General features: G+C 34.7%; 1 protein-coding gene across 1 annotated transcript in view; it reads right to left on the reverse strand.

Moving 5' to 3' along the window:
• Positions 1–5,438: 5,438 nt before the first annotated feature.
• The window catches only part of LOC107287323 (NHL repeat-containing protein 2), a 22,159-nt gene continuing 6,920 nt past the window's right edge, over positions 5,439–20,677 (reverse strand). The window contains exons 2-7 of the mRNA XM_015815822.1: positions 16,553–16,646; positions 15,457–15,688; positions 13,556–13,678; positions 10,205–10,414; positions 7,488–7,713; positions 5,439–6,759 (exon numbers count right to left, since the gene is read on the reverse strand). Of these exons, the coding sequence (XP_015671308.1) occupies positions 6,503–6,759; positions 7,488–7,713; positions 10,205–10,414; positions 13,556–13,678; positions 15,457–15,688; positions 16,553–16,614 (1,110 nt within the window). The 5' untranslated portion in view covers positions 16,615–16,646 and the 3' untranslated portion in view covers positions 5,439–6,502. The remainder of the gene's footprint in view (positions 6,760–7,487; positions 7,714–10,204; positions 10,415–13,555; positions 13,679–15,456; positions 15,689–16,552; positions 16,647–20,677) is intronic.

Consider the following 20,677-nt stretch of genomic DNA (forward strand, 5'->3'; position numbering starts at 1 on the left):
ACTAATTTTGTCACTTGGTCAAAGAATGCAATAAGGTTTGTCTGGCATGATCTGTTTTTGACAAACCCACATTGGCTTTTAGTAATGACTTTGTTTGCCTCTAGGTGTTCGCTGATTCATTGTTTGATTATCTTTCCCAAAATCTTTCCAGGTATTGAGGTCAGGCTGATAGATTTCCTGGATCCATTTTTTTCCCTTTTTTGAAAATGGGAACGACATCAGCTCTTTCCCAGTCCTCTGGTAGTTCCCCAGTGCTCCAAGATCTTTGAAAAATATAATTCAGTGGTTTTGAGATCACCCCTTGAGAACCTTGGGGTGTTATCCATCTGGTCCTGGTGATTTGAACTCGTCTAGGCTGGACAGGTGCTCACTTATCATTTTCTTGCCTATCTTAACTTGTGTTTCTATACTGTTTTTTATGGCACTATTTTTGATAGGTTGGTCTGTTTTTTCCCTTTGTGTAAAGACAGATGCAAAAAACAAGTTAAATAGTTCTGCTTTCTTCCTATTGCTAGTCACCTTCTTACCACTTTCACCCACTAATGGACCAATCGTTTCCTTCACTTTTTTCTTGTTTTTTACATGTTGAAAGAAGCTTTTTTTTGTTATTTTTGACTTTGGTCACAAGCCTTAGTTCATTATGAGCCTTGGCTTTCCTCACTTCATCTTTGCAGGCTCGGCTATTTGTTGATATTCTGATTTAGTTATGTGCCCCTCTTTCCACTTTCTATACTTGTTCTTTTTATCTTTCAATTTGTCAGAGAGTTCTTTATACAGCCATGCTGGTTTCTTTTGAGAGCTGTTATTTTTCCTCTTTGTTGGTATTGAGCTAGACTGGGCTTCTATTATCTTGCTTTTCAAAATTTCCCAAGCTTCTTGCGTTGTTTTCCCCTGGAGGATTCTTATCCATGGAATCCTTCCCAAGCCCTCTCTAAGTTTATTGAAATTAGCTCTCTTGAAGTCCAAGACTCTAGTTTGACTATGTTCTATTGCTTGTGCTTCCATAATGTTGAATTCCAATATTGCATGATAACTACCTCCCAAAGTGCCTGTGGCTTCAACACCTTCTATCATTTCATCTCTGTTAGTGAGAATTAGATCCAAAATGGCTAATCCCCTAGTTCCCTTCTCTACTTTTTGGGAGACATAGTTGTCTGCTAGGTTTGTCAGGAAACTGTTTGGTCTTCCACTTGATGAAGAGTTTGTCTCCCAGTTGATGTCAGGGTAATTAAAGTCCTCCATTACTATGGTGATGTGCTTCCTACATACCTTAGTTAGCTGACTAGCAAAAAGTTCATCTATGCATATCTTCAAAATGGAAGTAACTATCCATGATAACTGAATTAGGACTAGAATCCTTTATATTTAGTAGACATTTCTGGTTAAGAATGTTTAACAGTGCAAGAATAAAAATTAATTGGATTGCACACTGATGCCAAATTTGCAATGTAAAGTTTAAAAGTGGAGACGGTTTGTTGCCACACATTTGTTGATATAACAGACCACGGTAGCATTGTCTGATACAAACTGGACAATTTGATATAGGAATAGGTCCTGCAAGATGCAAAGTGCTTCCCAGACTGGTAATAGCTCCAGTCTATTCATATGTTATGAATGTCTCCAATATAAACCAAGCATAGAGGACTAAGAGCATTCCTCATCTGCAAAAGAATCAAAGATGCAGTCTCAATTCAAACCATGGGCATGTCAATAGTTAGGAAAAAAAACTGTGGAAGAAAAACAAAAGTAGCTTCTGGGGAGGTTTCCAGCAGTGATTTTTTAGCAGACCCACAGATATGCAGTGAGATGATGACGCAGAACTAAAGGATCTGAACATGTTGGATAAAGTGAAATGGAATAAAGTTAAGAAAAAGGATAACTTCCACAGAAACTGATGAGCTCCAAGAACAAATGTTTGATCTGTGTGAAGGAATTCATGCCAGTGATTTTGTTATTCTTGGGGAAGATCTCTTTAGAAAATTTAGAATGAGCTTTGTATACAACTCATATGTATAAACCACAGAAAGCATGATGATTATCTTTATTTACAGACAACAGTTTATAAACAAACATATAAAAAATAGAATAAAGATCTAAAGTTTAGATAAAATAGGATATGTATTTGATAAAACACCACTAAAATATGAAGTAACAGATAATAATAATAATAATAATAATAATAATAATAATAATAATAATAGGAAGGGACCTTGGAGGTCAGCTAGTCCAGCCCCCTGCTTAGGCAGGAAACCCTATACCATTTCAGACAAATGGCTGTCCAATCTCTTCTTAACAACTTCCAGTGTTGGAGCATTCACAGCTTCTGGAGGCAGGTTGTTCCACTGATTAATTGTTCTAACTGTCAGGAAATTTCTCCTTAGTTCTAGGTTGCTTCTCTCCTTGATTAGTTTCCATCTGTTGGTCCTTGTCCTGCCTTCAGGTGCTTTGGAAAATAGCTTGACTCCCTCTTCTTTGTGGCAACCCGAGGTATTGGAACACTGCTATCATGTCCCCCCTTATCCTTCTCTTCATTAAACTAGACATACCCAATTCCAGCAACTGTTCCTTGTATGTTTTAGCCTCCAGTCCCCTAATCAAAGGCAACTGAGCAAAATTTGATTACCTTTCGGGAAGCTAGGAAAGAGCTGTTATTTAAAAGAAAGGAAGGATTTTCTTCTGAAATGTCATGGTAAGTGCTTAGAAGGAACAATAACAGGGCTGCCCACAAACTGTACCAAAAGGATATAATGAGAGTATGTATGAAACAATCTCCATTATCTGCACTGAGTAAAATTATAGACACTCACAGACTAAATCATGTTTCCAGTAGAATGATCACGGAGTCTGTGAAATCTATGAACATGTTAACTGAATAATTATTCTATAAAAAAGAACATGCACTTTGATCTGCTTAGAGATTATTATCAAAGATCCATTGCTATAGCTCCAGTAAGCCCTTTTTGAGGCCAAGGGGATATTTTGGGTCAAATCTATGCACTAATATGTAGTTATCCTGTAAGATCAGGGAAGCTACAGTTTTCAGTAAAGACTAAGACTAACATAAACCAGAATTTGAAGTGCCCGAGATTCATGTAAGCCTCTGAGTCCAGTTACTATATATGAGAAAAAAAGGGAGATGGATTCACATCATAATGAGAATTGCCTGTAACAGTTTTATAAACTAGCCTATAATTTAGAAACAAATGATTATGAAATATCTAAGAAAGCAAGCTAAACTACTGAAAACTATGTGCATCCAGATTAAGTGCACTAACCTAGTGGACAAAGACCATGTCTTACAAGTAAAAATAATTATGCATCATACCTGATCCAAATACTTGTATATAATTTATTCAGTTTTATAAAGTGAAGCATAGAAGATAGAGCAAGTGACAAAATGTAGTTTTGCCTTTGCTTTCACATTATTTTGATGCACAATTCATTCACTTCTAATTCTGGCATAACAAAAACATTGAAAGAAACCACCTAAACTACATAGTATTCATTAAAAAGCTTTGACTTTGAATATGTGTTTAAAGTTTTCCTATCTTGGACCTGAGCCTATTATCCTATATTATCCTGTCTTGGAAAAGTTTCCAAGATAAAATCATGAAACATTTAAAAGACTTCCAAGTTGCTTTGTCAATGTCTAAATACAGATGTTATAACAATAATATATATAGTGTATGACATCAAATATAAAAACTAACTTTAATTTTTAAAGGTTATCATGTAGGAACTTCCATTCTGCTTGACTGTCAGTGAAACATTTTAAAATTAATTCAAGGCATAGGTTAAATCAACATTTTTACTCTCAGTCTGGTGGGAATGGAGAAAGACTATTAATTTCCTTACCTAAAAGAGTGGAAGAGTGCAAAATACGTTTTTTTTAAAAAGTCAGTGATTGAAAATGTATGAGTAAGTTTCTGGATTTTATCCAAGGTGGCATTAAAAATAATCTAAAAGAACATTATTTGAAGAGGTGCCATTGATTACTTGGATAAGTCTTATTATACTGGAATTTTTCTCTTTAACTATATAAAACATCTATGAGGGGAAAACACTGGAGAACATCAGTGTTGGCATCAAAGTAAATGGTGTTGGATCAACAATTTAAGATATGCTGACGATACAGTTCTACTTGCCAGTAAGCATGAAGGCCTTCAGCTCCTCATCAACAGAGTCACAGAAATATCTGAAAAATATGGCTTTAAGTTTAACACCTCAAAAACCAAGATCATGGTCATCAGCAAACAACCCATTACTTTACCAATAAATTTGGAAGGAATACCAAGTTGAAAGGATCACACACCTCAGTTCTAATTTACATGAAAGCTGGGACATGACCCCTGAAATAAAGACAAGGATAGAGAAAGATCGAACAGCATTCTTCAAAATGAAAAAGGTCTTCTGCAGTCACGACATAAGCCTAAGATTGAAAATCATGCTTGTCAGATTTGTATTTTTTCTTTCTGCTCTATGGAATAGAGAGTTGGTCTCCGACAGAAGGCCACCTGAAGAGACTAGAAGCATTTGAAATGTGGATTTACAGGCGGCTGTTACGTAGAATCTGGGTTGACAAGATCAGAAATGAGGTGATAAGCCACCTGCGAAAGCCAAAGGAAATCATCAGAACAATTAAAAAATGAAAGTTAGAATATTTCGGACATGTGATACGATGCCCAGAAAAATATGGCATGCTCCATTTAATCCTCCAGGGAAAGATTAAAGGCAAACGAGGTTCAGGCAGAAGAAGAACATAATGGCTTCAAAACCTAAGGCACTGGTTTGGACAAAACTCAGCAGCATTTTTTTGTGCGGCTGCTGATAAAAACAGGTATCGCCAACATGATCGCCAACGTCTGATAATGGATATGGCACAAGATGATGATGATGATGATGATGATGGGAATAAACCTTTTAAAAAACAAAGAATAACACCATGCCTGCTATTTCTTTATCACACGCACAAATGCACTTAAAAGCGTTCTTAAAAATAGTTTGCATGATAGGACAGATTGCTGGTGAAATATTAAATTCTAGATAATGTTGATGAGAATAGTATTTTTTTGGAATGTGATCTGTTTTGTATCTTTTCTTTATGCTGATAAATATTATTTATACCACATCCCCCATACCATACCACATACCACACCATACTCTACACCCCCATCCCACCCCCAATACAATTCTCTCTTTCAAAACAAATCTTGACAAGCAGTTTAAGGTTGTAGATAATTAAAAAAAACTAATTATTTCAGCCTTTTAATTTTTCAGATTTTATTAAAAATATTATTCCTACCTATATCAATTCACTTATCTTTTGCATAGAAGTTACTTCTGTGTAAGTCATTAACAAATATAGGTAGAACGTGCTGTTTAAATATCATTTATTTTAAAAAAGAAATTTAGTTTCTGTTAAAAACTATTTTTCACTGCATATTTTACTTTTCATTATTTTGCTTTTATTTGAAACAAAAGATTAATCATTTACTTATAAAACTTATAAGGCCATCTTTCTTATACATAAAAATTCTAGGTGACTCACAGTAATATTTAATACAACATAAATAAAACCAACCAAACCCCACACCACCATATAGTCCAAGCACAAGGCTGCAATATGTCATAAACCTACATTTGCTGGGCTCACTTCTATCCTAGTCCAAAGTCTGAGTGAAGAGTAGGTCCTCACCACCCTTCAGAAGTTAAAGTGTAGGGGCCCTCCAAATCTCAAGGGGCAGGCTGTTCCAAAGGGTCAGGGCAGCTACTGGAAAAGCATGTCTTAAAGGTCCCACCAGAAGTAACATTTAAGGAAAGGGATCTAGACCGACCATGTTATCTGATCTGGCAGGATGGACAGAAACCTTGAGGTGGTCCTGCAGCTATTTAAAGCTGGAAAGTAGTAACCAACATTGAACTGCACCTAGAAAACAATTAAAAGCTAGTACAGCTTGCGCAGCAATAGTTGAACATAGGCAAACCTTGAAGCACACACTGCTGCATGCTGGACCAGTTGTAACTTTTGGGTTATCTTCAAGGGCAGGCCCATGTAGAGCACACTGCAGTAATCCAACAGACAAGTGATCAAGACATGAGTGACAGTGAGCAAGGCCTCCTGGTCCAGAAAACATGTGCTAACAAATGTTTATATAACACAGGAAAAAAAATCAAACAAATACGAATTTCCAACATTAAGATTGTGCTCTGATGATAGAAATTGATCTTTTCTACATTTTGCTTTGTTTTGTTTATTCACAGTGATCCCAAGCCCTTTAGTATTTATTGCTTATACAATAAGTTGATAAGGTACTAAGATTTAGATACATGTTCATGATTTCCCACATTCCATTTATGCAAACATATATTTTTGCAATTTGCTTTAAGTTCAAACATGAAGTAACACATATATAATAATGCAAAAGTTCAGTTAGTTTTGCAACAAAAATTAGGCAGTAGTAAATAGGACCATACATGGTTTTCTGCTTTGCTGTGCTTAAAATTAAAATGTATACGTGAGCTCGATTGGAGCTATGTTTTTTTGGTTTACATTTGCTATATGGAAAGGCTGGTTGAATGAGATTCCTTTCATCATGCAGGCATTACTATCCTTGCTACAGTAATAGAGGCACACATTGATTGACAATAAAGCTTCAGCTGACAGGCAGTTAGTGGGTAACTGAAATTGGATTATAGGCTGTTCAAATATGTCTGCAATTGTCCCAGATCTGTGTGGATCACAAAGTAGCCATTCATTATCTAGAAAAGAAAAGATAGTCTATTACGATTTGATGATTTTATCTAATCATAAAACATTATTATTATGGCTTGTACTAAAATAATTATGGAAGAACTAGTAGAAGACTTTCACAGGGCAGAATCAGATTAATGCAGGAACTAAATCACAATATTGGAAATGCAAACTGAAGTATATAATTATTCAAGTGCTCTAAAGTTTTATAGAAAAGTATATACAAATGAAAGAACTCCGTATTTATGTACAGGTCATGTTTTTTTTATTTAACCCTTTTCTATTACCCTAGAACAGAGATATCAAACTCGCGACATCACATGACGTCACGCAACGTATCGGGAGAGTTTTGCCATTGCCGGCAATGGGGTGGGCGCCTCTTCCGCATGACGCATCTGGCCCGCGGGCCAGCAGTTTGACACCCCTGCCCTAGAAGGAGCCTCTTTGTGAATGAGATAAACATTTCACTAGTTTAACCTGCTCCATTATTTCCAGTTGAGTAAAGGATTATAATGAAATGTAGACCGTATAAATTGTTATAATAAAATGATGATTTAATTATGGGCTGTACATTTAATTTAAAATTGCTATTAGAAACTCAGGAATAGGTTTAAATGAAAACTCTGTAAAATAATAAGGATATATCTGCTCTACCATCTAAGTCAATGTATTTGGATATCAGAGAAACAGATTTAGCATATATTCCCTATAAACAGAAACACTGACTTTTTTTTACCTTCTGCAGTAAAAAACCAGGAGCTAGGTGCTTCTTCAGTCAGGTTAGTATTTGGAGGCAAGTTGAGCATCAGCACAAACTGAAGTGCTTGGCCTGGACTTACAGTCAATGAAGGTAGCTGAAAATGTGGAGCCGATTTAGGGAGCTTTGGTAGTTCTGCTTTATCACTCATTTTAATACTCCCTCTATTTATAGTGTCTACTGTGTCAACATGCAGAAGAGGAAGCTATCAAAGGAATAGAAAGCATGTTAATTTTTGAGATATAATTTCATATTCTAAAGTTTGAAAAAACAAATGTCACTTTCAGACAGATTCAGATGGATTTCCAGAGCAAGTATTGCAAACTCAATTACAGCAAAGACCGAGGAACTGATGCATGGGCTGGTTCCTTGGAACCTTTACAGATAAAGAAAGGATGGGAAATCCCCTATAGGTGCTCCAAATGGCTGCTCCTAATGAGGCAATGCAGGACAGTGGTGATAGCTGTGATCTGGAATGTTCTCCCCACTATGGTGATACATTTTAGACCCCTGTTGATAAGTCTCCAATTTCTGAAGGCCTTCTTGGTATGCATGATGAAAAAAAAGCTTTTTCCCCTTTTCCTCTCATTTTTTAATGAATATATTTTGTGTTGAATAAAATTTACTATATGTATGTATATTAGTTTAAGCTGTTGTAATATAGAATTTTATTATGTACTCATTTATGTTTTTATTGTAAATTGCTTCAAGATGCTTTGGCAATGGAAGGCCTATTCAAATGCATGTAAGTAAATTACTTTTAAAAATTGATTTCAATGCAAAACTCATTAAATTCAGTGCTGGTTAGTCCAGATTACATGAACAGGAAATTGTGATATTATATATATAGTATTAAGCTTGTACAGATGGATAATGTATATCCAACTCCTTTTGAACAGGTGGGGCTGTGTTGCCTTTTATTGTCACTTAATTTGCTCAGTTCTTGTAAAACAGAATTTAAATCAAATATAAACACTCCTTTTTTGTGGGAAGAACAAACCCCCTACATACACAGTGGTATTATATTCAAAACTGGATGCCTAATATATCACGGGATGCAGAAGAGACTCCCTATTGAAAAGAAGTATGCCTGGAATTAGGCTGTTTATTTGTTCAGTAAGCACTATGATTATTCCCTCTACGTTTGCAAGTTCAAATTTTAAATTGTCTGAATAATTGAAACATACAAAAGTAAAACAATTTATGTTATTTACGGTTAGGAAGCAATCCCTTCAATTAATGATCATGCTTTACAGAAGATGTTTGGTATATATTACTATTAAGGAGACTCTCTAGGCTCTGTCATAGCTTATACTTCTCCAATGCATTTGTCTTTTTGTATCAAGTCAAACAAAAGAGTTGATAAATGCTACATTTCTTGGCAGTTTTGACTTATTTAGATATACATGCTTTATAGACTAAATGGATGCTCAGGCCCAACAGTTATTAATAGTGCTTACAATAAGATGTTTATTTTTACAACTGCTCCTCTCCCAATATCATCAAGACATGGTATTTTGCTCAAGTTGTGAAAACTGTGGATTTCTAATTTAAATAATCTAATGAATATATTTTGTCAATTAGTTTTATATGATGAATTGTAAAAAATAAATGTTTGATTAAAAATCAGGTTTTATTGAGTTTATTGAGAAAGGAGCAGACATATCCTTTTATAATGCTTTGACAAATACATTCCTTTAAGTAACTTTGCAATATGTGTTAAGACAAAACCAAGATCTGAAGACAAGTATAGCATTAATTGTACTTCTGCTTTTGAAGTAAAAGGAACAGAATGGTTTGCTCACATTATGTTAAAATATTTAAAATTATTTTTACATACATACATACACATACACTTTGCCCAGTAATACATGTATCTATATAAACCAGGTATGTCAAACTTGTGATGTCACATGACATCACACGACTTATCGGGACTTTTTCCCCATTGTTGTTCATGATAATGAAGTACTTTGTTTCTAAATGCCATGAAAGGTGGCTTCTATGACAGACCAAAGCTACAGAAGCAGCACTATAGAACATTCTTTGAAGTACACTGGGAATATGCAGAGCTGTAATCCTTTCTGAACACCATACAAGCATGTTTTAGAGATCGTATCGATAATATGACCTGGAATAGTCATATCTACTGGATAACATTGTCTGCTCCACCCCTTCTCATTTTTTTCTAGTGGTCTATTTCAGCTCCAGAGGTTCTTAATTTAGTAAAGATGTGATCCAAGGAACTTTTTTTTAACAAGTCCAGATGGATTTTAATAAATCCAAATATTTACTTCATTTGTCTCCAAATGATTCAATAATATGGACCTTATTTCCAGTTTATGGGAAAATGGACTGAAGGAACACATGGTTCTTAAAGCAGCTCATTACAGCAAGATGAGATTAAATCATATCCCCAATATCTATGTCAAAATGTGTTCTGAAGGCTGAGGTTCTTCTATCTCAGCTTATTCTAACGGCGCTAGTGTCATTTCTAACCTCTTAAAACAGATGGAACATTTATTTTAAGCTTAACAGGATATCCTTAATACAAAAGCAATTCTGTTTGCCAGGCCATTATAAACATGGCAATAATGCATGTATAATGCAATAAAGGTAGTAGAATTAAATTTAGCTCTAATAATTTATCTCAAATAGAAAGATCTATCCATACTTTTTTATATATAGTAACTTACCAGTGAAACAGTACGGGTTTCTAAATCTATCACTTTAATTTGATGATTGTTGGTATCTGCAATAAAAAGGAATTGCCCTCCATCTTCAACACATAGGCCTCCTGGTTCATTAAAAGTTGACGTGGTAATGCTGGAACCAATTACATTGCTTGCTTCTCCTGTACCTGCTAAAGTGGCACAATTCTTCATTTTGGGATCTACAAATTTAATCTAGAACAAAACAAATAAGACATCTTGTAGAACATAAAGTAATGTTGAACTATTTCTTGAATTTTATGAATAATGTCCTAATAAATCATATTCCTATTCCTATTTAAAATGACTATAAAGAAGTTATAATGTTAGGTTGATCTAGAAATTTACAATTAAAAAAAATATGTAAGAACAAAGATTGACAAATATCAAAATAATTATCAATGGCAATGCAGTGATATTAGCCTTCGTACTGCTTCATGACTCAAATTAATAATAGATCCCACTTTTTTTTACATACATAACCACCACACTATTCTGTTTTGGGGTAAGTAACTTTATAATATACAGAAAAATAGTAAAAAGTAGTGAATAGAATAAAGGCACAGAACAATAGAAAATAAAAGGAAATTTAAACTCAGTTTTCACCAACAATATTCATTATCCTCTTTAGCATATTTCTGTTCTTAAAAACCATGCTAATTTCCATATTCATGCACTGATTCATACATTGTTTCAGTACTTTACTTTTAAAATATTTTTATTATTTATCACTTAGGTTCTACTCTAAATATCCTGCTATATGAACTTAGTCTACTATAGTAAATGTCATAGTAAATGTTTACTCTTATTGATATCTTAGAAATTGTTTAGAGTTTAAGGTGTTTTATTGTCCTTTCCAGATAATGTATTTCCTTTCCTTCCTATCTCATGGCTTTTGATGCTTTATCCTTTTATTCTTTTTATGAATCTGACTGTTTTGTTCTAGGTCAATGATCATAGTAAAGATCATCAACCAACTATCAATCATATATGCTTTTGTTTTTTAATGATAGGCAAGAAAGGCCATGGGAGATGGGGACGAAGAGACGCTACCTAGGAAACCATCAGATAAGAGAGTGCATAGCCCACAGCTGGACAATGGAGGGCAAGAGGTTTAGAAGAGACCCTCCCTAGTTTCTTGGCCTGTAAAGGAAGATCTGTACTTTCGCGCTTGTAAGATTCTGTTAATGTGGCTTTACAAGTAGAATTGCCTCATCAAATAGTGTTTCCTGCTGGTCTACCTGGTAAGGCTGAGAATGGCCGAAAAGATCATTGGCAGTTCCCTCCCTCCCATCCAGGACATAGCACAGAAGTGCTGCTTGAGCAGGGTCCGTAAGATTATCTGGGACACTACACATCCTCTTCACGACCTGTTTTCCTTGTTACATTCTGGGAGGAGGCTTCGTGGTATCCGAAGCAGAACATCCAGATTCAGCCAGAGTTTCATTCCATACAGCATTAACCTTGCGAACTCTCAAGCTTCCTCCTTCCATTATATATTCAAGATGAACAATATTTAATATTTATTTGCTACGTATATGTAGGGATGTGGGTCTATACATATGTTGTTCATAGTATGTTTAGGTGTGTGTCATGTATGTGTTTCACTTTGAGAGCGGGCAACTAAATTTCATTTTTGATGTGTGCCATTGTGCCCACAGTATAAAAATGACAATAAAGGTTATCTTATCTTATCTTTTTAAGGATTCCATCAATTCTATTCAAAAATAACTTTCTCAGTCTTCCTCTTCCTCTTAACTATCATTTTTCTGTCATATATATTTTGAGATTCCAATAAAGGACAATATTTGTAGTTCCGGGTTGAAATGAAGGACTTTTTCTTGCAGACATTTCATTGCCCAAATTAGGTAACATTATTAGTCCTAGTGCTGATGATGTTACCTAGTTTGGATGATGAAATGTCTGCAAGAAAATAACTAAGGTCTGAGATTGCATCACATCAGTTTAACATGTTCCATTTCTGGAAGTCTCATTTCTATGATCAATCCATATTAATAACTCATTCCCATTGCATTCAGCATTTATTTCTTCTCATACCAAACTCTCACTCCTATATTATAAAGTACGCAGAAGAACATCCTTATGTACAGTCTTTTTGCTTATTTTGGATAAACATATATTTCCTTTGACAGATCACATATTATCCTCTTCTTTTCTAACATTATTTTGACATCTTAAAGTATCTCCATCTATTTCCATAAATTTAATATACATTTTACCAAGGAACACGAATTTATCAACTTGCTGTAATGTTTATGGATTAGATTCATAAACGTGACTAGTATAAAATTTACAAAGCGGGGATTAAATCATAAAGTAATGGTGACTTTAACCTCTTAAGGGTAGGAACTAGGTTTAGAAGGCTAGATTTTTGCAAGTCAGAAAATGTTGGCTATATCAACAATCAACAGCTGCCAAGATCCAAGGCTGCAAAACACAAGGTTGCAGGAAAGGTGGAAAAAAGAAACACAGACATTAACTGTAAGAACAGTCTTCGTCTCAAGCTGACAGAAGGTAATCAACTATTTATAGTCATTCCATCCTAGTACGCAATAAAGATTCTTGTCTAGCTCTGCCGTGCTGTGTGTCTGGCTAGGCTTTAGTAAGTTGAATCATGGGAGCCTGACACTAACCTTTTTCAGTTTGTTGGATAAGGAATGAAAGAAATATTTTTATCATTTTGATTCCATGTTTACCTGTTACTGAGCAATTGCTAGAACTCATTTGTTCGATTTTAATTTAAGAAACTCTCCTTTATACAAGTTCAAAACTTGCCTAAAATATAATTTGAAATATGAAATATAAAAAGCAACTGCAATAATACATGCAAACATACAGAGAGATGTACCTTTCTGTTCTGCAATACAGGTAGTCCTCAAGTGACAATAATAATTAAGTCCAAAATGTATGATGCTAAGTGAAACATTTATTGAGTTTTGCCCCATTTTACAACTTTTCTTGCCACAATTGTTAACTGAATCATTGCATTTGTAAAATTAGTAACGTGCTTGTTAGGTGAATCTAATTTTCCATTGACCTTGCTTGTCAGAAGGTCGCAAAAGGGGATCACATGAACCCAGGACACTGCAACCATCATAAATGAACCAGTTGCCAAGCATCTGAATTTTGATCATGTTACCATGGGGATGCCTACAATGGTCACGTGAAAAATTATTATATCACTTTTTTTAGTGCTGTTGTAACTTTGAACGGTCACTAAATGAACTGTTGTAAGTCGAGGACTACTTGTACAAAGTTTTGTGATACTGAATAATAAACTAGATGTTGTAGTGAAAATGGAGTCTGTAACCTCACCTTATGATTATAGGAATCTGCAACATAAAGGAGACTTCTTTTCTTGTCCCAGGTTAGTCCCAATGGGTGCTGTAGTTTTGCATTCATCCCAGCTCCATCAACATCACCAAAAGCAAATAAATTCTTTAAAAAAATATTTGGAAAGGAACATGATGATTAAATTACTTTTTTTTAAAATTAAAGTTAGCAATAATGAGTATGACGTGCTAAAACATTAACTTGAATTCAAAGTAGATTCATAAAAAAACAATTTTTATTGACAAGAAGTGATAATTTGGCATTAATCTCAGAACTAACGTACATATATCTATTGGGTTATCGCTCTAACCATGAAAAGTGTTACTGTTTTGGACTGGAAGGCTGTGCAGGGAGTGGTGAGGATGGCAGAAAAGATTACTGGAAATTAATTTCCTTCTATCCAGGTTAGAGGATATAAGTGCTGCTTGACCAGGGTCCGCAGTATTGTCAGAGATTCTACATATCTCTCCATGACTGGTTTTCCTTGTTAGCTTCTGGGAGGAGGCTTTGTGGTATCTGAAGCAGAACCACCAGATTCTGTAATAGCTTTGCACCATATAGTATCAACCTTGTGAACTCTCAAGACTCTTTTTTCCTCTATGTATTCAAAATCGACTTTGATTTATATATATATATACACACACACACAGACACACTTACGTTTTGGTGTTATTTTTATATAATTTGGCATTTTTTTGATGCTGCTGCTATTATATTATTATTTTTTTCGAGAGCAGTGCATTGGAATTTTATTTTAATGTATAGCATTGTGTATACAGGAAAATGATAATAAAGGTATTTCAATTCACTTCAATTCAAAATTTGCCTCTTGCCATTTCATAGTATCAATTCAGATATCTAAAATAAGAATTTTTACATAGATTGAATTCTGTTTCAAAGGGTTTTTTTTGTTGATCTTAGAAATTTGGAATATTCCTTAGCTATCTATAAATGGTAATGTATGTTTTTATGCAACAGAATTATAAAAGTGGGGAACTCTTTCAATACCTGTGTTTTGTTGATGTAGAATGAATTGTGCCCTTAATCATGGTTTTCTGTTTTTTAAATTATTGTGATTAGTTTGTAAGGTTTTTTATATTCATTTTTAATAATAATAATACCGGTAATAATAATAATAATAATAATGATGATGATGATGATGATGATGATGATGATGGAAGGGACCTTGGAGGTCATCTAGTCCTACCACCTGCTCAGGCAGGAAACCCTATTTGTTTCCATTGGATTGTTTTTACTTGTTATGAGCTGCCCAGAATCTTTTAGATAAGATGGGAAACCAATCAAATCAAATCTCAAAAAAATAATGATAGTTTTTTCTTCTGAATCAGTAAGTGATGCAATGACATAAGGTTATGTATTAAACACTCTGATGAAGCACTCAGATTAGCCTTTTGTCTCATCTTCATGATTACAAAACATTGAGACCATTTTTTTATTTTTTTTACTTCTGTCTGTCTTTTCATTTCAAAATATTAATGGCTATTTTAAAATATTGTGCTTAAAGATATGAATGGCAAAATCCAACTTTTTGTTAACCAGTAATAAGAGAAGATTGTTTATTATTTAATATAGCAACTATTTTTCCTAAAACGAAATTTGAAAACAAATCTTCATTGTCCCTTCTGGTTTCACAGCAGATATATCTGCTTGCTGCCATGAATCTGATGATTATTAGCAGACTAATTCAATTGTACTGAAAGTTAAATCTTTTTTAATGATCTCAATTAACTATTGTAATAACTTACAAATAAAATGTGACCAATTGGCATTTAAAATAAGTTTTCATCCGTAGGGATCAGAGATGTTCTAATCTGGATGTATAAGATCAATTGAAAACTGAGAGAAATATAGATTTAATTTACCATTGGATCTCTCTCGCCTCCTACCAGGTGTTTCACAGTGCCATCTTTTAGAGAAATTGTTCGCACAGTACTACTCTCACTATCTGCCACAAAAAGGCAACTCCAGGGATCTTCAGCAGCAACAGAGAGACCAGAAGGCTGAGCAAAGCCAGCTTTGTGGGGATATGCATTGTTTCGGTTCTCTTCATTTCCACTTCCAGCAAATCGAAGACAAGTTCCCTTCTTTAAATCACTTTAAAAAAAGGAGGGGTGGTGAGATTTACATAGGCTCTACATGCACTTGAACTTATAATTTATACAATGTTACATTCAATTTTTTTTCATGCTGTGATCAAAAATAAGCTTTCTTTTCCATATTTTTTAAACTATGAAATAATTCAAAATGTATTTTATGTAGAGTTCAGTGAGTATAATATAGGGGGAGAGAGAGAAGGAGAGGAAGATGGAAGGAGAGGGAGGGGTAGAAGGAAAGATTTCTATAATGTATGTAACACTAAAATTTTTAAAAAGTTATTTCTTTTATATCCTATTTTTCTCCAAGAACTCAGCTTACAAAATAGATTTAGTTCATTTTATCTCCATAATAGCAGCCCTTTCCTAGCAACCCTAATCAAGAAGACAACTTGATTACAGCAGTGATAGATGTACTGCTGGAAGATCTGAAGAGACAGGTCAGGGTACAACATCCAGGATAAGGTCCATATATGTGGTCATTAAGAGTTGACACCAAGTTGTTGGTGCATCATCATCAATGAATCAATCAACCATTGTTCTAATGAAAACAGAATGTGCCCAGTCAAATACTCATTATTCCAAATAGTTTGCATTTCTTCCTGAATATACTAAACTGAACTAAACCTAGACGGAGAAAGTATGTATAACAATGTTTAGTAGAGCTATACAATCAAATTATACTGCTCAAAAAAAATAAAGGGAACATTTTAACATGGAACTGAAGGAGTTTGCGTTCCCTTTATTTTTTTGAGCAGTATATTATCACCTATTTCTAGGCGACAAACAAGTCTAATAAATAAATAGTGTAAACAAATAATATGATCATAGGGTGTTGGCAAGGCAATCTAATATTCTAACTTACCTTCCTTTAGGTAGTTTTCCACTTTCCAACAGGAGTGCCCAGATTTGATGTATACCTGCCATGGCAATCCAGAGAACACTATCTTCGTGTGTTGCTGAAACAATAAGAACATATTAAAAATGATAATAAATGATCTTTTGGTAGCAAATTGCTTCATTATTTATATATAAAAATAACTTCAAATTGCTCTGTAGATATGTTTTCATTCTCAATTTGGATAATTAACATGTTCAATGTATATAATTCCATTTTTATTATAATGTATAAAATGTATACCCACCAACAATTGTGCCTGCATTTTGCAATCTAAATTAATCTAGACTTTAAATACTTGCTAGGTGCTTACGAAACTACTGAATTCTAAGTATATTTGAAAATAAAATCTAGAGCAATCAATGCCATAAAATATGTACCATTTCCTAAAATGCAAAATGTTTATAATCACTGTGTAATAAATGATAGATCAATGATGACTGGACAGGCACTGAAGCTCCTTAACAATCTCAACTGATATGAAAGCTAGCAAAGGACTAATATTAATTCTAACTATGATCTGAAACATTTTGTGGTACTGGACTGCTTAACATTGTAGCAGTTTACAATAGTACCTAATTGTGTTTATTGTTCTTCTGAGGATCTAATTCAGAAAAGGATTCTATACTGAAAAATAAAAACATTTTATTTCTACCTCTTTGATTCAGAATTTTGTGGAAATCTCAGAAAAAATTAAGGATCACTTTGAACTCCAAGATGGGTAGCAAATAAATCTGTTATCAACATCATCCTCATCATCCTTATCAAACATCAACATCTACCTATCCCAGGTCCTTGAGAATTATTCACTAGATAGATAAAAATGTCAAATCCAGTCTAAATATCTGGCTGACTGCAACAAATAACAACAACAAGAAGAAGAAGAACAACAGAGTTAGCATGGGGAGATAGAAAAGAATAAAAAAATAGCAAAAATTGATTTCATCTAGCAGCCTTAGAGGGTATCTCCAGTGGAGCAAGTTGTTTGTTATGAGCGGAAAACTCCAACTCTACAAAAGTGGTTTAATGAGAAATGTATTTCAGTCTCTTCTTGTTTAAACAAACATGCTTATCAGGAAACTGTTAATATCAATAAATAAAAGCAAAAAGGGGAAGATGTGGCAAGGAGACCCTTGACCAATTTTGACTGCTAATTGTTATGCCCATACCTGAACAAGGATGACTTGAGCACAATAATTCATACTTTCATTACTAATTGGTTGGATTACTGCATAGCTAGACTGCACTTAACAACTGCCCTGTTTAGCAGCCATTCAAAGTTACAATAATCTTGAAAAAGTAACTTTATGATCAGTGCTTGCATTTAGAACTATTGCAAAATCCCCACATTCGTATGATCAACTTTCAGACACTTTGCAACTGGTGGGCATTTAAACTGTTGCAGTGTCCCATGGTCAAGTGATCACCATTTGCACTTTACACTGGCTTCCAAAAGAGTCAATGGGGACGCTGACAGTAAAATTGCAAGTTGCTATCTCATTATGTCTCACTTAATGACTCACAGTGACTCACTTAACAACCAAATGGAAGTTTTGCTTAGCAATCACATTACTTAGCAACAAAACTGCTGATCCCAATTATGGTCTCTAAATGAGAACTACCTGTAATGAACACCACATGATGCAGCTCTTGGATTCAACCCAGAAGCTTCACCTGGGGCAAAATGCAGTGGATAGATTATTAATACTGGAATTCCATTTTAATAGAATCATATATGTAAGTATTAATGTCATTGTAAAGGGTACCAAATCAAAGAGCTAGTGAGGCCTATATTATGAAGTATTAGATTATACCAGACACTTCCTTGAATTAGTTCAACCCGGTAAGGTCATGAGAAGGCCTGTTTAGACTCCTCACTCTTGAGATGAGAGCTAAAGATCTACAGACCTTCTCTGCTGNTTAATAGAATCATATATGTAAGTATTAATGTCATTGTAAAGGGTACCAAATCAAAGAGCTAGTGAGGCCTATATTATGAAGTATTAGATTATACCAGACACTTCCTTGAATTAGTTCAACCCGGTAAGGTCATGAGAAGGCCTGTTTAGACTCCTCACTCTTGAGATGAGAGCTAAAGATCTACAGACCTTCTCTGCTGTTTCTCCTGTATTTCAGAACATCTTGCCTCCAGAGGTTTGTGAAGACCTTTCCTCTAGGCATTTTATGAAGGTGTTAAAACACAATTCCACCATGTTTTTAACTATCATAAACAATTCTCAATTTATGGACCAGAACCTCCATGGCTAAACAATGCAGTTGTTAAAGGAGTCACTCCTGATTTTATTTTTTTTGCCATAATCATTAAGTGAATAACCATGGTCATTAATTGAATCAGTAGCTGTTAAGTGAACCTGTGCTGTTAAGTCTCCCAGTGACTTTGCTTGTTGGCAGCTCAATCGGCAATCATGTTATCTTAGGATGCTGTAACCATCATAAATACTTCCTGGTTGCCAAATGCCTGAATTTTGATCATGTGACTACAGAGATGCTGTGATAGTTATTAAGTGTGAAGACCAGTCCTAAAATCACCTTTTTCAGTGCCGTTGTAACTTTGAACACACATTAAACAAATGATTACTGAACATGGTTGCTATCTTGATGATTTCTACAACTGTATGCCTTTGTTTTGATTCAGAAATCCTTGCTGTCCTGCAGTACATTTCAGCAGCTTAAATTTTTGATTATATCTTACCAATTCCAAAGAATTCCAAAAAGACAAAAACTTTGATCAGAAATGGCCTACTCTATTAAAGTGGCCAAGTTTGTGATTTTAAAATCAGAATAAAGTATATTTCTAAGCAGAAAGCTAGTTCTTAGAAATACAATTTCCTATCTGCTTTTCCCATGTGATGAGTACAGCAAAGGAAAGGAAAGAAATCATTATAATTTCTTTTGTGGAAGTAGCCTTAATTTCCAGAAGCTTTGTTGTCCAATAAAAGCAACAAGATTAGGAGTATGGATGGAAAATGATACTGTATTGACGCAATACCATTGTGTGCGTGACTTGAATCTTTGAAGAGTTGATGGGTTTTCCTTGTTCGGTCTAAATTATTATAGAGGAAAACATGTATTAATTATATAACACCACACATATGAACTTCTAAGTTTCCTTTTGGAATTTATTTACACTGTACAATTAATAGCTCTGAAAAACCTTTATGACCTCAGTGCTTCCCAAGGGATTCATCATTTCCTGAAAAATAATAATTCCTTTTCTGGGAAAATATTTTAATACATTTAATAGATATAGTAAGTGAACGTTATAAAAGTAGAGCGCATTCTGGTGGACACTATTATGAACTGGTACTTGGTCATATAGCTAAAAACTATAACAAAAAGTCCTTACTATGATACAAACATTGCAGATTTTCAAGTTAGCTGGTGAATTTTTGTCATTAACAGAGGCATTCCTTAAAAACAAAACAAAATACACAAACTAATCAATAATGAAATAATAAAATGGTGATTCAAACAGAAATGCCATTATCATCCAATCCACCCTCCAACACATCACATATGATCTAAAGTTCAAGGAAAGAGCCATATCCTGAAAGCCTTTCTGAAACCTATCAAAAAGATCAGAGCTACCTTTGTGGTCATTAGAACTATCACTGAAAAGGCATGGCTCCTGGAAAGACCTGGAATATACCTTTCCTGTCAGAATATGTGGGACAGGGAGATACCATAGGGCAGTGATGGTGAACCTTTTAGAGATCGAGTGCCCAAACTGCAAACCAAAACCCACTTATGTATCATTGGGTGCCGGGTGGGCGTGGCCCATTGGGTGGGCGTAGCCTATTGGGTGGGCATGGCTGCAGTGGTAACGGCAGACTGGGTGGGACTAAGAAGTTCAATCAATCAATTCCAACTTTGCGAGATTTCTTTTCCTCGCGAGAAGTTGAAATTGATTGATTGATTGAACCTTTTTTTTTTTTGCACATGGCGGTGGAGGCCTAAAGCGAAAAGGTTTTATAAAACCCAGCTGAAGACCTAGGATTGGGGCGATGGCGCGCGTGCCCACAGAGAGGGCTCTGCGTGCCACCTGTGGCACGCATGCCATAGGTTCGCCAC

This window comes from Protobothrops mucrosquamatus, unplaced genomic scaffold, assembly GCF_001527695.2.
Source record: "Protobothrops mucrosquamatus isolate PMUCROS unplaced genomic scaffold, P.Mucros_1.0 scaffold378, whole genome shotgun sequence".
Taxonomy (NCBI): domain Eukaryota; kingdom Metazoa; phylum Chordata; class Lepidosauria; order Squamata; family Viperidae; genus Protobothrops; species Protobothrops mucrosquamatus.